The 14,096-nt window shown below is 50.4% G+C and overlaps 1 protein-coding gene across 1 annotated transcript in view; it reads right to left on the reverse strand.

Moving 5' to 3' along the window:
- The window catches only part of LOC147886979 (uncharacterized), an 874,612-nt gene that overhangs the window by 318,783 nt on the left and 541,733 nt on the right, over positions 1-14,096 (reverse strand). Inside the window, exons 20-23 of the mRNA XM_087394085.1 lie at positions 9,226-9,398; positions 8,778-9,079; positions 7,929-8,235; positions 7,458-7,772 (exon numbers count right to left, since the gene is read on the reverse strand). Of these exons, the coding sequence (XP_087250211.1) occupies positions 7,458-7,772; positions 7,929-8,235; positions 8,778-9,079; positions 9,226-9,398 (1,097 nt within the window). The remainder of the gene's footprint in view (positions 1-7,457; positions 7,773-7,928; positions 8,236-8,777; positions 9,080-9,225; positions 9,399-14,096) is intronic.

The following is a 14,096-nucleotide window of genomic DNA, read 5'->3' on the forward strand; positions in this document are numbered from 1 at the left end:
AAGAGAAGCAATATAAGAAGAAAAGGGAACGTATGCAGCAAAGAGAAAGGCTGCGGTTGGAGTTTCGAGAGGAAGAAGAAGTGTATATTGGTAGGGATGGAGTTGAGGTTTGCATAGATGAGGGGGCTTCTGAAAGAAAGAGAGAGCAGCGAACACCAACGCTTGAAAAACTTGTATAAGCATATGATACGGGGCTTGAAGAGAAGCAATGCAAGGAGAAAAGGGAATGTATGCAGCAAAGAGAAAAGGATGAGAATTTTGTGAAGAAGAAGCTTGAAGAAGTGTAGAATGGAGCCTAGGGGAGGCAATAGGAAGGACTCTGCATAGGTAAGGAGGGGGCTAGAAGTCGAGCTGGCTCTAGCCTGTGAGCTGCACCGGTGCAAACCAGCGCCCCCCCCCTCCCATCACATCTGCCTTCTCTGCTCCGTTCCATGCTGTCGTGAGCTCAGAAGAACTTGGAAGAGGCCACTTTGCTTGCCAACATCGTGAGCCTAGAGGAGCTCGTTCGCCGCGCGTGTTTGTTTGAGAGGGGGCGAGCAGGAATCGCGGCCCCTTTCGTGAGCTGCACCGGTGCAAACCAGTGCCCCCCCCCTCCCATCACGTCTGCCTTCTCCACTCCGTTCCATGCTGTCGTGAGCTCGGAAGAACTTGGAAAAGGCCGCTTTGCTTCCCAACATCGTGAGCCTAGAGGAGCTCGTTCGCCGCGCGTGTTTGTTTGAGAGGGGGCGAGCAGGAATCGCGGCCCCTTTCGTGCTGCCTTGGCGGATTTTGGCGAGGTTCTCACCAAACCGCCTTGTACTTCAGCCCTCCCTCCAAGGGCTGGCTGTAGCCAGCAGCTCGTGTTCCCTTCCAGGTCCCTCTCCAACGCCCATATGCGCGAAAGTTCAAATGACTAGCCAGCATCTTCCTCATTGCATCGCGTGGCCTTTCTTCTAGTGTCCCATCCTTCACCGCCTTTGCATTGGGACTGGTAATAGTGTTCAGCGAGCCATTTTTTGATTCTACAATCAGTCCTATCTTTGAAGATCGAGCCTCGAATCAGCTCATGTACTTCCCTCTCTCTTTCTTGCTTTGACAGCTTAAGCTTGCTTGTGCAAACAACTCTGTGAGGCTCCTCCTCAACCGCCGCCCTCTTCTGAACCACCTCCAAGTTCCCTCCTATCCAAAGGTTCAGCTAGGGATTCTTCCTCGTCGGAGATGTGAGCAGGAGGTGCAGTTTATTCCGGTGTTCCGATTTGTTGGTGGCAACCTTTGGTCTGGCCAGAGGGGCTCCATGGCAGCACCCTCGATCCCCACAGCTGTGAAAGTTACTTCTTTCACCGTCGGATAAGCAACATGTATAGCAGGCAGTGAATCTTCTTCAGGATAGGGCAGTCCTAGGAAGAATAGTTGGCCTCACTCCCTCAAGGAGACTCAAGCATTGGATCTAGGCCAGCCTGGCACTAGATGGTGACCACATTCAGGAGGTCACTATCTATGGACACGGTCTTTTCCTCCTCCAACTTGGCTACCTGGATACTGCTCTGGCTCTCGTGGAGAGGATACCTATTCTCTTGGGCCCCCATTTGGTGTACCTTATTCCTTGGTATCATGGATTCACGGTAGAGGACATGGATTCGACTCATCATGTCCCCCGGTTTCCTGTGACACTCCGCTTCTCGCGGCTTCGAAGAGAGTACGACCATACTCCCCTCCGTAGGAAGGGCTTTTTGGCACTGTTTTAGAGTACCCCTCAGAGTCGGAGTCGGCAATGGCGACAGATGATGGAGTCCCTTGACTCAAGCTGGTGGTAGAGAGTCCAGACACCCTACCCAAGATGATCCTCCTGGAGACCTTGGAGGGAGGTACTTTATGCTAGCATGTAGAGGTCTCTGGTTTGGATCAGGATAGTGTTTGAGATGTAGGAAGAAGGGGCACCTAGCCAGAGATTGCACGAGGGGTTTGAGGAGAGTGCACCCCTCTCCACAGGAGTCACCGGGGCAGCATAGCGACACGAGAGAGGGTGGGACTCGGAGACCACCTAGGCAAACACATGAGCAGTCCAAGCGTCAGCAGGCGGAGTCCTAGACCCCTTGGGTTGAGCCTTCAAAGGGAATGTGGACCAAGGTAGGGAAAAAGAAGCGGAGAAAATGTGCCAAAAAGAACCAACAACAGCACCAACGACAAGAGGTGAGCACAGGTAGTAGTGCAGGCATAGAGAGACTAGGTCAGGGACCCACAAATAGGAGTACTACCCACAGTAGCAGGTGTAGGTGCTAGAGACTTCCAGAGCACCAGCACCCATGCCCCCCCCCCCCCCCCGACCCACCCTCCTTAGAGTCCGGAGGAGGAGCCTCAGAGATCACAAGTGCCCCTGCACGTGCCACCGCTACATCGATCTTTTACTGTGAGGACAGGGCAAATCCTGCACAAACACCTTCCTCGTCCCCCCCAGTAGACCCGCCAACTCCCCCTCCCCATCCCCCTTTCGCGCCTCCCCCACCCTCGCTTCCATCGCCTGCTCCTCCCACGATGATTACCCTCACTACCCATCCCCCCTCCAGTCCCTCTCCTTTCCCTCAGCTAGTGCAGGGCCTCTTCCTCGCACACCTTGACAACTTCCAACGAGAGATCCTTCGACTTTAGGACATTCTTCAGACCCCTCTCGAGGAGCAACTTCCATTTTGCCACCGAATCTCCCGCAGCATCCAGAGTAGACATTAGAGACTCTTAGAGCACCAATACTTTGTAACCCCTCCTCAGAGATCAAAGAGGGAGCCACAAGGACCACAGGCTCCACCGCCGCAACAACCAACAGCTGAGATAGTGACAAACCCCGCCCAACCGCCTTCCCCATTACCCTCGGATCCACCTGCCCCCTCTCCGCAACCCATCCTGCGCCTTCCTCACCTTAGCCCTCGCCGCCCGCTCCTCCTACAGTGATTACCCTCATCACCCGCTCCCAACCCCCTCTCCTCCCTCTTAGACAATAGCAGCCTTGCCTGTAGTCTCTTCCTCGGGCAGCCCGCCAGGTCCAACGGAGGATTCCTATTCTATGAGTAAGGAGAAGGCAAAGGCCTCTAGGCCGTCCTCTCCACAGCAACATGGCAATGCTTCGGCCACACAAGATACAACTTCTTCTCATACCTCTGAGGAGAGGGGCTCCGTGACAAAGTCCTCACACCTCCACCTCCGACCCTTGCCGAGGGAGTTTTGGCGGCTAGGACCGTGGAAGTACTTGGAGATCCCAGATGCGTACCTGATGCCCCTAGAGCTCACCATCCTAATCCTCCATCCCCAAAAGGGATGAATTAGCACGGTGAGATCCTGTACCCACCCAATTCAGATCCTCCATTTCGCCTCCATAGGGGTGGAGAAGTGGACCTCTGAGATTTTTGACACGATGATGGAGCACTAGGTATATGAGATTATGGACGGTTGGTTGGGACCACAAGGTATGGTTCTCTGGCTGGCCCATGGAAGTCCCGCGCACTTTCATCTTGGCTTTTCTCTAGTAAAGCCCGGGTCAAAAGTTTGGCCGTAGTTGTGATTCGTTTGCCTTTAGAGGTGGTTTTCTCACGACTCTACTACTAGACGCTACAACAGTGCACTGACCTCTTTGGTGTAGATGTTTCTTTTATGCAATATTGGGCTCCGAAGGTTGGGATTGAGCCAGTCGTCGAGACAGTCGTTCGTCGACGAACGGACACAGACTATTTGCCCTCGAAACCCCTGGCAAAGTCGCTTAAATTCGATTTCTAGAGTAGGCTCCCACACATAGGCGAGGCTTTAGCCTTGTTCCCTTCAGTCCCTTTCTCATGAGCTTGACGGTGGTGAGTTGGAATGTGCAGAGAGGTATTTTTTTTAGAGTTTGGAGAGGATCTCCTTTCTTCTCTGAGTCTCCTTCAAGGTTGAGGTGGCACTTTCAGCCTCCACCTTGGACTTTTGTTAGCTCGTTTTGAGCTGGTTTTTTTTTCTCATGCATGGCATGATGTACTCCCACATTTGAGCTTGCTCTTACAGTTTTCATTCATACTTAATGAAGTAATCTTTTTTGGGGGGGGGGGGAAAGAATGTGCACGGGCTCCACGATTGTGCACGCAACCAGCCGCAGTACCTGATTTTGCGCTAGGAATTACAGCGTGCTCTAGTGGGTAGACCAGTGGATCTTCTCTTGATTTAGGAGCACATGTTCTCAACAGCAGACATAGCACATCACCACTGTCTTCTCTCCGGGGAGAGGCGCAGAGATTTGGTCCCCAACTATTGGCAGGAGTGGTGGAGTATGCATTTTGGTTTCTCAAGCGATGGCCTCAGAGGTTTTTGCACAGCGTGAGCTCATCCTAGGCCATGCAATTTGGTTGGACCTTCAAGCAGGAGAGGCCCGGATTGTTATCCTAAACGTGTACACACCTGCTTGCAGGCAACACCGTCCGGCTTTCTGGCAGCGGCTCACGGATTACCTCCTAGAGATGGACTCATGGATTGTTAGGGGGAACTTCAATAACCTTGAGTTCATGGAGGATAAGCAGGGAGGTGCCTCTTTCACAGAGATTCCAGATGAGGAGAGGAGTATGTGGGAGCAGCTCGTCTTTGCGATTAGTGGCAGGGATCCTTGGCAAGAGCCAGAGCTTTTCAGGCTTGCAGGCAGCTTGAACTTTTCCTTTGGCTAGTGTCGACATGATGGGCTACTAGAGCACCTAGACAGGTTCTGCATTGGTGATTGGCTCTTCTATGTGGTGGGTCCATAGGCGTTCTAGCGGGCACCACCACGATGTCAGACCACTCACCAGCAGTCCTTCACTTGGAGCAGCCCCGTCCAGGATTCTCCCAGAAAGGGGTCCGTATACCAAATGGTCTCTTACAGGAGGAGATGTTCACAACAACTGATGGCAGAGATATGGAGACACCTCAAGGGCAGTCCTAATGAGGTGTGGGTGACATGGGTGGCTGAGCAGATATAGCAGAGTAGCCCAGGAGCTATAGGGCCAGGCCATGAGATGGAGAGCTGCCATTTAGGAGCAAGAGCAAGCTTTGTGTACAGACCTTGCATCCATCGAGAGACTCAAGGAGCAGGACCTGGGGTCCCCGTGGTTCAGGGAGGATTGCCACGAGAATGCACACTTAGAGCTACAAGACTTGGAGGTCCGTAGAGTAGACTTCTCTTACCACTCCTCCCAGGCCCGATGGGTCCAATAGGGGGACAGGTTGACTAGATAGTTCTTCCAGTCCACAGGACCACGGACAACAGGGATATAGCTTCAGAGGCTTAGGGACTCACAAGGGCAGATGCACTCAAAGCCCCAGGAGATACTTGAGATGACCACAGCCTTTTATTGCCAACTTTTTCAGTCAAAGGAGACCTGACCCATCTCGATTCTGGCTAGAGAGGCAGTTTGGGAGCAGATCCCCATTGTTGTTTCACAGGGTCTCAGCAGACGCCAACACCCTTCATGGATGAGGAGCTGTGGGAGGCCTTATAGGCACTTCCAGCTCATAATTTCCCAGGGGAGGATGGGTTGACCCCGACCTTTTTTTGTTGTTTGTGGGAGCACATATCCACCCCATTCTGGTTAGCCTGCGAAGAGATCTTTGATTTAGGATCCCTTCCTCGTTCCTTGAGCAGGGGTTGGATATGCCTGATTCCGAAGGGAGGAGACAAGATCTCGGCCAAGGTCTTGAGTCTGCACCTGAGACCCCATCTTTCATACATAATCCATGAGACGTAGACCAATTTTGTCCAGCAGTGCAGCATAGGGGACGGGATGTTGCGACGAGGAAAAGGAAGGGAGCACTGTCTTACCCTTGCCCAATGGCAGGGGAGTCGAGGTGGGTCCAAGGGAGGGAGGGGAGGCTGAAGAACCTACTATGGAGGGGGAGGGGGGGGGCGGAGGGAGGGGGATGGGGATGGGTGGTGAGGATGACCATAGCAGGAAGGGTGAGGGGGGGAGGAGGGGGCGGGGGGAGCTTGGGAGGAAGGGGAGGGAATGGAGAGGGAGAGGGATCCGGGGGGGCGGGGGGGAGTAGGGGCGACCATAGGCCCACCCTATTGATCAGGATCGCTGGGGATCTGGATCCGCTCCTCCTCAACCGACCTCTGCAGCTTCCGCCAAATTGTGTGGACGTTATTCATTGCAGTTCAGATTTCTTGCAATTCTTGCACAGCACAATTCTGTAATACGGCAGCAGATTTTGGAATAATGTTCTCTATTTTCCGCTCAAGACTCATTTCTGATCTATTTTTTCACTCAAGACTCATTTTTTATCTATTTTTGATGCATTCTAAATGGTTCAAAATCATTCTATGACGAGTACCAAGTTGTATGAAGTGTGTTTCCTATCATTTTCGTGGAGTTTGGAGTCGGAAATGTCATTCAGAAAGTGTGATTTCTGATCTATTTTGGAATTTTTGTTCATATTTCTGCAGCACCTCATTAACACTTGGCGATCCTCTAGGTTCGAAAAACCAATCAATTCTTGTTGATCGTGGCTTTGAGATAGAGCAAATGGACTTGAAGCCAAAGTCTGGCATTCCAAGTTTCTTAATCTGTCATCAATAGATGCAATATCTTGAATTTGTTGAATCCCCAATTCACAGATTTGTGGCATTATTCAAAGTACATGCATGAGGGTATTGCAACTGCCAGCATAATAAAATTGTTGAAGGAATTTCCCACTATCAAAGAGAACATTTCAAGGGTGTAGAAAGATGTGCTCGTCAAAGATTTCGGCAACATTTCCTGATTTGATCAAGATGATCATGCTTCATGAAAGGAAAAAGTATATGTGGAGGATCGGTACAGCCACATGAAAAACTGAAGCAAAAGGTTCCAGATCAAAAATAATTTGCCTAAGGATTTCAACCCATAAATGAAGCAATGAACCGTTTTGCGAAAAACTATGAATGATGTTTGAGGCAAATGCTGAATAGACAAAGCCGTCTTCTGTGCCAACATGAGAGATTAAGCATGCTTGAAGGAAAAGGGTTGTTTCCACGTCAATTGGGTTACTAGAACCTGGGTTATGTAATTAAGCATGTTGAGTGGTCATGTTCCCATTGGGGTGGGTATAGTGATTGGCCTTAAAAGAATAAGGTAAGGTGTAAATGAGAAAGGGGGGGAGAGTCTAGGAGATGAGCTGACAGATGGAGAATTCTAGAGAGGGGTAGATGTGAAAACGAAGTGGACCTGTTTGTCAAGGGGGGATCACGTTTTTTTAAAAAGAAAAAGTTTGCTGTGTACAGGATCTTTGAAGAGTTTTCAAATGCAATCAAAAGGGGTTTCAGTTTTGGAGTTTTCATTCGCTCTTCTTTCTTTCAATTGTGCTTGAATTTGGAGTTTTGAAAATTTAAAAATCTGTGTTACAGTATAACCATATGATATGGGCCTCGGTGTGAGCAGAGCAGTTAGCATAAACCATTTATGGCCCAAAAGCACAAAATAGTATATTCAAAGAGGCTTCCGATCTTAGTTTCTTACCGCATCCACTGGACCATCAAAAACTATCCACTTCCGATCTGGTGATGTATCCACTGCAGCATTACGGAAAGTTTTTGCAAGAACACCATCAGTCCACTCGTGAGATATGGGATCAAATTGTCCATATAGCTGACCAATGTACACAGCCTTTGGATTAATTACAGAGCACTTGGTTACATTCTCCATTTTACCAGAATTACATAAGTCACTCAGTGCTGCTGCTAAAACTCTGTAGATTTCAGTTTTTGCACCATAAGAGAGGCCTACAAGCATGAGTCCATGTCTCACTAGAATCATTTCGTATAGTTGAAATATCTGCAGAAACAGTTCCCAAATTCAAGAATAAGGTTGCGGTATCCATTCATATATGCAAGTTTTCCCCAAAAAATTCAAGATAGTCAGGCGTCTACACCTTCTCTATAAAGGTGTAGAGTGTCCCCCAAAAGAGTCAAAATAGTCAGGAGTTTACACCTTTTCTATAAAGATGGGTGTTGGCTGAAGGTTGCGCCTTGCACAGACAGACAGAACAGATTCTCGCATAATTGTGTAGTCAGGAGCTGATAGAGCGACCCCAGGAAACAAGTCCAAAAGGATTCCTTCGAATAAAGGAATATCATGTGCAAGAAACTTGGGAAAATTGACATCCTTCAGAGATTTTAGCATCAGAACAGCTTCATCCTCTTCTGGAAACTTCTGTTTAACAGCACCGGCAGCACGCAGTACTGATATAACAGCCCTCATTCCATAATCATAATGATTCTGGCTCGATAACTGTTCACTGCCATATTTTTTGTTGCAGCAGAGGACTTACTGTTTTGGATTTGTAAATAAGACAGCAATAGACTACTCCTTTTTACTGAAACAGAAACGATCCCTCACCCAAATGCATGCTGATAAATTTTAGCCAAGTTATTTGTATACACAAGGAGACAATGAATACAGAATTCCTCCTTATTTCCTTTGTCTACATATGTTGATGAAGCAATGCATAATCTGGAGAATCCATCAAAAATAAAATAAAATCATAGAGCATGCATTACAACTGTCCACATGTATTTTGGAGAACAATTCCTTCAGAATGTTGAGAGGGATTACCCTTCAGAAATATGTAGAGTATAAAAGTAAGGCAAATGCAACGGGGACCATGACACCATCCCAAATCATTCTAAAAATGAATTAGTTAGGGAAAAGACCACAGTTTCGTTTTGAACAATCTATCCTATTATCTAGGCCATTGTGTGTCTGTTTTTAAGAAACCCCCCATCGTCGAAGGCTAAAATGTATTTGGGAAACCATCAGTTGGCTCTACAGATGGCTTACCTGCACAATTGATACGTTGCTACAAGTTTTCTTGCAAGCTCTCGGGCTTGAAGGTAGCCAAATGAATAAAGAGTTATCTCCGAAATCAATGCATAATCAGGGACCATCATTGCAACAGTACGAAAAAGTGCTTTCAGATTGTCTGGTAGCTCTGACCGCCCAGCATAGCCAGGGTTCATGGTAATAAATACACTACAGGTCGGGCACAAATTCAGCTTTACTCCTTCAAAGTCAAATGTCTTGACATGTGCAGCCTTTGCTCTTTGAATTGTTAGAATCTGTTGCGCAATCACACTAAGCACCTGCAAGAAGCATATCCAGTGTACATTCAATACAATGAAAGCAAGAAAAACAAGTTGACAAGGAACACAAGTTGTGCTCATCATAACGTGTTGTTAAACAAGTATCTCTAACCTTTAATTATTTCACCATTTCCAAGTCAAAATACCTCAAGCTCAATGCGATTGAACTCGTCAAAACAAGCCCATGCACCAGAACTTGCCAAACCCTTGAAGAATTTTCCCATGGCCAAATAGTCCAAACCATCGGAACAGTTGAAAACCACACATTGCATTGCAATGGCTTTAGCCAAGTCCTTTGTAGTTTCTGTCTTACCTGTGCCTGTTTATGCCCAAAATAGAAGAATTTGGGTCAATGTCAAATTGGTGTTGTATCAATGTGCAAGTGATCCTTCTACATCTCCTGATTTAGGAATTCTTAACGAGGCAAAATAAGTATATTTACAAAGTGATCTTGTAACATTGTATCTTCTCTCTGGAAAATATATATGTTATTGTTAGAAAGGGAAGGGGATGCTATCTAAGAGAAGCCCAGATCCATAAGGTAAATATTATGTATAGAGAGAAAAATTCTCAACCCAAACGTGAAAATGATCCAAAATGAGAATAGAATCAGCAAAGTGCAACATGAAGGAGAGCCAATTCCTTCTTATTCTTGACTTCAACAAATGGCCAAGAGAAAACCACTAAAGGCACAAACTTTTTTTTTGGTAAAATTTTTTAATGCTTTATATAACAAAGTAACTATCCCAAAAATGGAATGTGCCAAAATACATCAAGAATAGATCTCAGTATATGACAAGTATACATCACTAAAGGCACAAACACATCATGCCTAACATGAGAAACAAGTGACTAGTGGTCATAGCTTCAAGGCAAGGACCACAAAGCAGCGAGCTGCTCGGTGAGCTCGCCCCCTCCGCCTGCGGCAGCCTGCTGCCCCGCTGCTCGCTGCTCCTGGTTGCTGCCCTGCCCGCCGCTCCTCCTCGTCTCCCTTCCGCCTCACTTCTCCTTAGCCCCCTCTCCACCCTGCCTCCCCCGCCATCTCGCTCTCCCGCCCCCATGCTGCTCCTCCGCCCTCGCTCCCCGCTCCTCCTTCTCCCTGCTTTCTTGCCTCCCCGCCTCCTTTCTTGCCCGCCTGCCTCGCACCTCCTGCCGACTCCCTTCCTCTCCCACCGACTCCCTTCCTCTCCCGCCAATGCGCCTCCCCCCGCCCTTCCGCTTCCCCCCTCCTTCTTTCTCCTCCGCTTTTCCTCCCCCCGCAGGCGCTCCCCCCCCACCTTCCCTCCACTCCATCACTCCCTCCTCCTCTCCTTCTCTTCTCCGTCCTCTCTCCTTCCCCTTCTCCCTTCTACCTTCCCTCCCGCCCTCTCCACCTCTCTCCTCTGCCTCTTCACCTCGTCTCTGCCTCCCCCTCGGATGCTCTTCTTCCTCTCCCCCCTTTTTCCTCATCTTCCTCCCTGTAGCGGGGGCACTTGTGCTTGTTTAGGTGAAAGAAAATCTTGGTGGCGACCTTTGGTCTGGTCAGAGGGGCTCTATGGTAGCACCCTCGAATCCCACAACCGTTAAGATTCTTCTTTCCCCAGCTGATAAGCAATAGGTACAGCAGGGAGTTCAATCCCTTTAGGATAAGGTGCTTGTGGGTAGAATTGTGGGCGCCTCATGCCTACAAGGAGACATGTGCGAGAGTGGATCCAGGCGAGCTTGGCATTAGAGGGAGACCACATCCAGGAGCTCACCATCTATGGAAGAGGCGTTTTCCTCATCCAACTGAGCTCCCCTGACACTACCTCGACACTTGTGGAGCAGAGTCCCATCCTCCTTGGCTCGCATCTTGTTTACCTCTTTCCTTGGTATCATGGGTTCACAGTGGAGGACATAGATATGATACACCATGGTCCACATTTTTCACTTACACTTCGCTTCTGAGGGCTCCCCAAGGAGTATCGAGCCATCCTCCCTTCCATTGGTCGGGCATTTGGCACAGTGCTCGAGGCCCCGCCAGAGTTGGCCACCTCAGTTCTAGCAGATGATGGAGTCCCCAGGATTTGACTGGTGGTTGAGAGCCCAGAGTCCCTCCCAAAATTGATCCTTCTCGAGACCCTTGAAGGGGGCACACTTCGCTAGAGGGTGGAGATTTCCGGGTTACCAGGCCAGTGTGTTTGGTGCAGACAGATGGGTCACCTCGCTAGAGATTGCCCCCGTGGCCTCCCTCGTGCGCCTCCCCCCCCTCCTCCGCAGAGTAGATAGAGTCAGCAAGCCCGAGTCCAATGTCCTCTCAGGCAGGAGCAGCATGAGTCTCAGACCCCATGGATTACCTCCTTAGACGGGGACTGGACCGAGGTTAAAAAGAAAAAGAAACCAAGCAAGCAAGCCTGCAAGTGCCGCAGGCAGAGGACCAATTGCAGAGAGAGGGACAGGGTTGACTGAGAGGCCTCGAAGGAGGAACAACAAGAGCCACCTCCCCCAGCGGCAGGGGCTACCACCCATCTAGACGATCCTCCAGCTTCGGAGGTTCAGCCCCCGCACCCACCCTTGTAGCAGCAACGAGCCCCAAGAGCTTCAAATGTGGCGATGGCGGAAGCCGCAGACGCTAGCCCGACTGGGGCCACGGACGAGCCGATTCAGACGAGCCCAATCAACAGGGGGGCCTGAGGTCGTCCTTATCCCTCCTCCTCCCCCTCCCGCTTCCCCTCCCCCTCTTCCTCTTCACTTCCCCCTCCCCCTCTAGGGTTCCCCCTGTCCCCTCCCCCCCCCTCAGCTCCCCCTTCTATGGTCACTCTCACCACCCGCCCCCCTCCCTCTGTCCCCCGCATCCCTATCCCTCCCTCTCCCACCGCCTCCCTCTCCACTTCAGTAGCAAGTTCTTCCGCTTCGACACCCCTCCCAGCAGGCAAGGAAACGATGATGCCCCCTTCTGCTTCCTCTTTGCAGCAGCAGGTCCATTAAGGGAGGGATCCTGAGGGACGAGGCTCGTCGTCCTCTCGGTCAGCTGCTCCCAACCTCCAGTCTTGGCGTCCCTTACCGCGGGACTTCTGGAGGTTAGGACCATAGAACTATCTGGAGATTCCAGACTCATATCCTCTACCATTGGAGGTAACGCTCATGGTCCTTCATCCCCAGAAGGGGGGTTTGATCAGTGCTGTGGAATCTCAGTCACACCCCGTTTAGAGATTTCCGTTTGCCTCCACAAGGTTGGAGAAGTGGTCCTCGGAGGTGTTTGATGCTATTTTGGAAAATCTGATTACACTCATGATGGACAAGTGGATGGGGCCACAGGGACTAGAACTTTGGTACGCCCATGGCACGGAGGTGAACTTTCAGCTGAGCTTCACGCACGAGGAGCCGATGTGTAGTTTGCCAAAAAGAGTTATTAGATTGCCGCTAGAGACAAAGGTGGAGCAGGTACACTTTTGGCCCCTCCAGAAGTATGCAGAGCTATTCGGGGTGGAAGCCTCCTTCATGATGAAGTGGGCATGGAAAATAGGTATTGAGCTGGTATCCACCCTAGTACGATGTTGCACAGACACTGACTACTCGCCCTTCAAACCCCCAGAAAAATCACACAAGGCAGTCTTTTTGGAAGAGGCACCCACTCACAGGAGAGCCTTGTTCCCGACTCCCCCATCCTCATGAGCTAGACCATAGTGAGTTGGAACATACACGGGCTCCACGACTGTGTTCGTAGCCAACCGCAGTACCTGATACTCCGGCAGGAGTTGTAGGGGGCAGTGGTAGGGTGGGCAGTGGGAACATCCTTATGATTCAAGACCACATGTTTTCAGCCGCCACAGACATCAGACGACACCATCACCTTTTCCCAGGGAGAGGTTCACAGGAGTGGTCCCCCGCAGTAGGACAGAGCGGAGGAATTTGCATCTCAGTCTCACAGACTTTGGCTCCAGAGATCTACGATCAGGGCGATCTCATTCCAAGACGGGGAGTTTGGATGGGAGTTCGGACGGGAGAGTCTAGGATTGGGATCCTGAACATGTATGCCCCAGCGTGTAGACAGCACCGCCCGGCCTTTTGGAGGAGGCTGACAGAGTGTCTTCCGGATGTAGAATCATGGATTGTTGGAGGTGACTTCAACAACCTGGAGTTTGGCGAAGACAAGCAAGGCGGCGCCTCGTTCTCTAAGATGCCAGCAGCAGAGCGTAGCACCTGGGAGAAGTTCATTTTCATAATCAGTGGTGGCAGAGACCCGTGGAGAGAGCCAGATTTCAGCAGGACACCTAGCAGCCTTCTCTTCTCCTTTGGACAGAGGAGACACGATGGATTGCTAGAGAGATTAGACCATTTCTATGTTGGGACTGGGCACTACACAGAGGCGGATCTATTGGGATTCTGGCAAGTACCAGGAGGTCAGACCACTCTCTAGTGGTACTTCACTTGGGTCAGCCCCGCCGAGGTCTCCCCCAGAAGGGGGCCCGCATTCCAGAGGACCTCCTACAGGATGAGCAGATTCAGCAGGTCATGGCAGGGATTTGGGAGCAGTCAGAGATGACACCGTGTGAGGGCTGGGCTGCGTGGGTGGCCGATGCGATTCAGAGGAGCAGTGAGGAGCTGCAAGCTCATGCCCTTTGGTGGAGGAGGTTCCTTCAAGAGCGTGAGCGGGCTCTCAGGAGAGACCTCGCCTCCATCGAGAGGCTCAGGGAGCAGGACCCAGGTTCTCAGTGGCTTAGTGGCAGATTCGAGAGCGCTCGTCTTGAGCTTCAGGACACGAAGTTGTGGCGGGCTGAGTTCTCCTATCACTCCTCTTGCGCCCGATGGTCGCAATAGGGGTACAGGATGACGAAGCTGTTCTTTCAGACCACTGGGCCCCGATCGGCAGGCACACAACTGTAGCGTCTCCGGGACTTCTCCGGGACTTGCAGACACTGATCCGCAGAAGATTCTGGACATGACCACCGGTTTTTATAGACAGAGAGGATGACCACACCTGGTCTTGTGGCCCGAGAGCTAGTTTGGGATCACGTTCTGAGAGTAGTCTCGCAGGACTTATGCAGCAGACTTGAGG

Source organism: Dipteris shenzhenensis, chromosome 23 (genome assembly GCF_047967505.1).
Source record: "Dipteris shenzhenensis isolate YYH24624 ecotype China chromosome 23, Dip_SZ_1.0, whole genome shotgun sequence".
NCBI lineage: Eukaryota > Viridiplantae > Streptophyta > Polypodiopsida > Gleicheniales > Dipteridaceae > Dipteris > Dipteris shenzhenensis.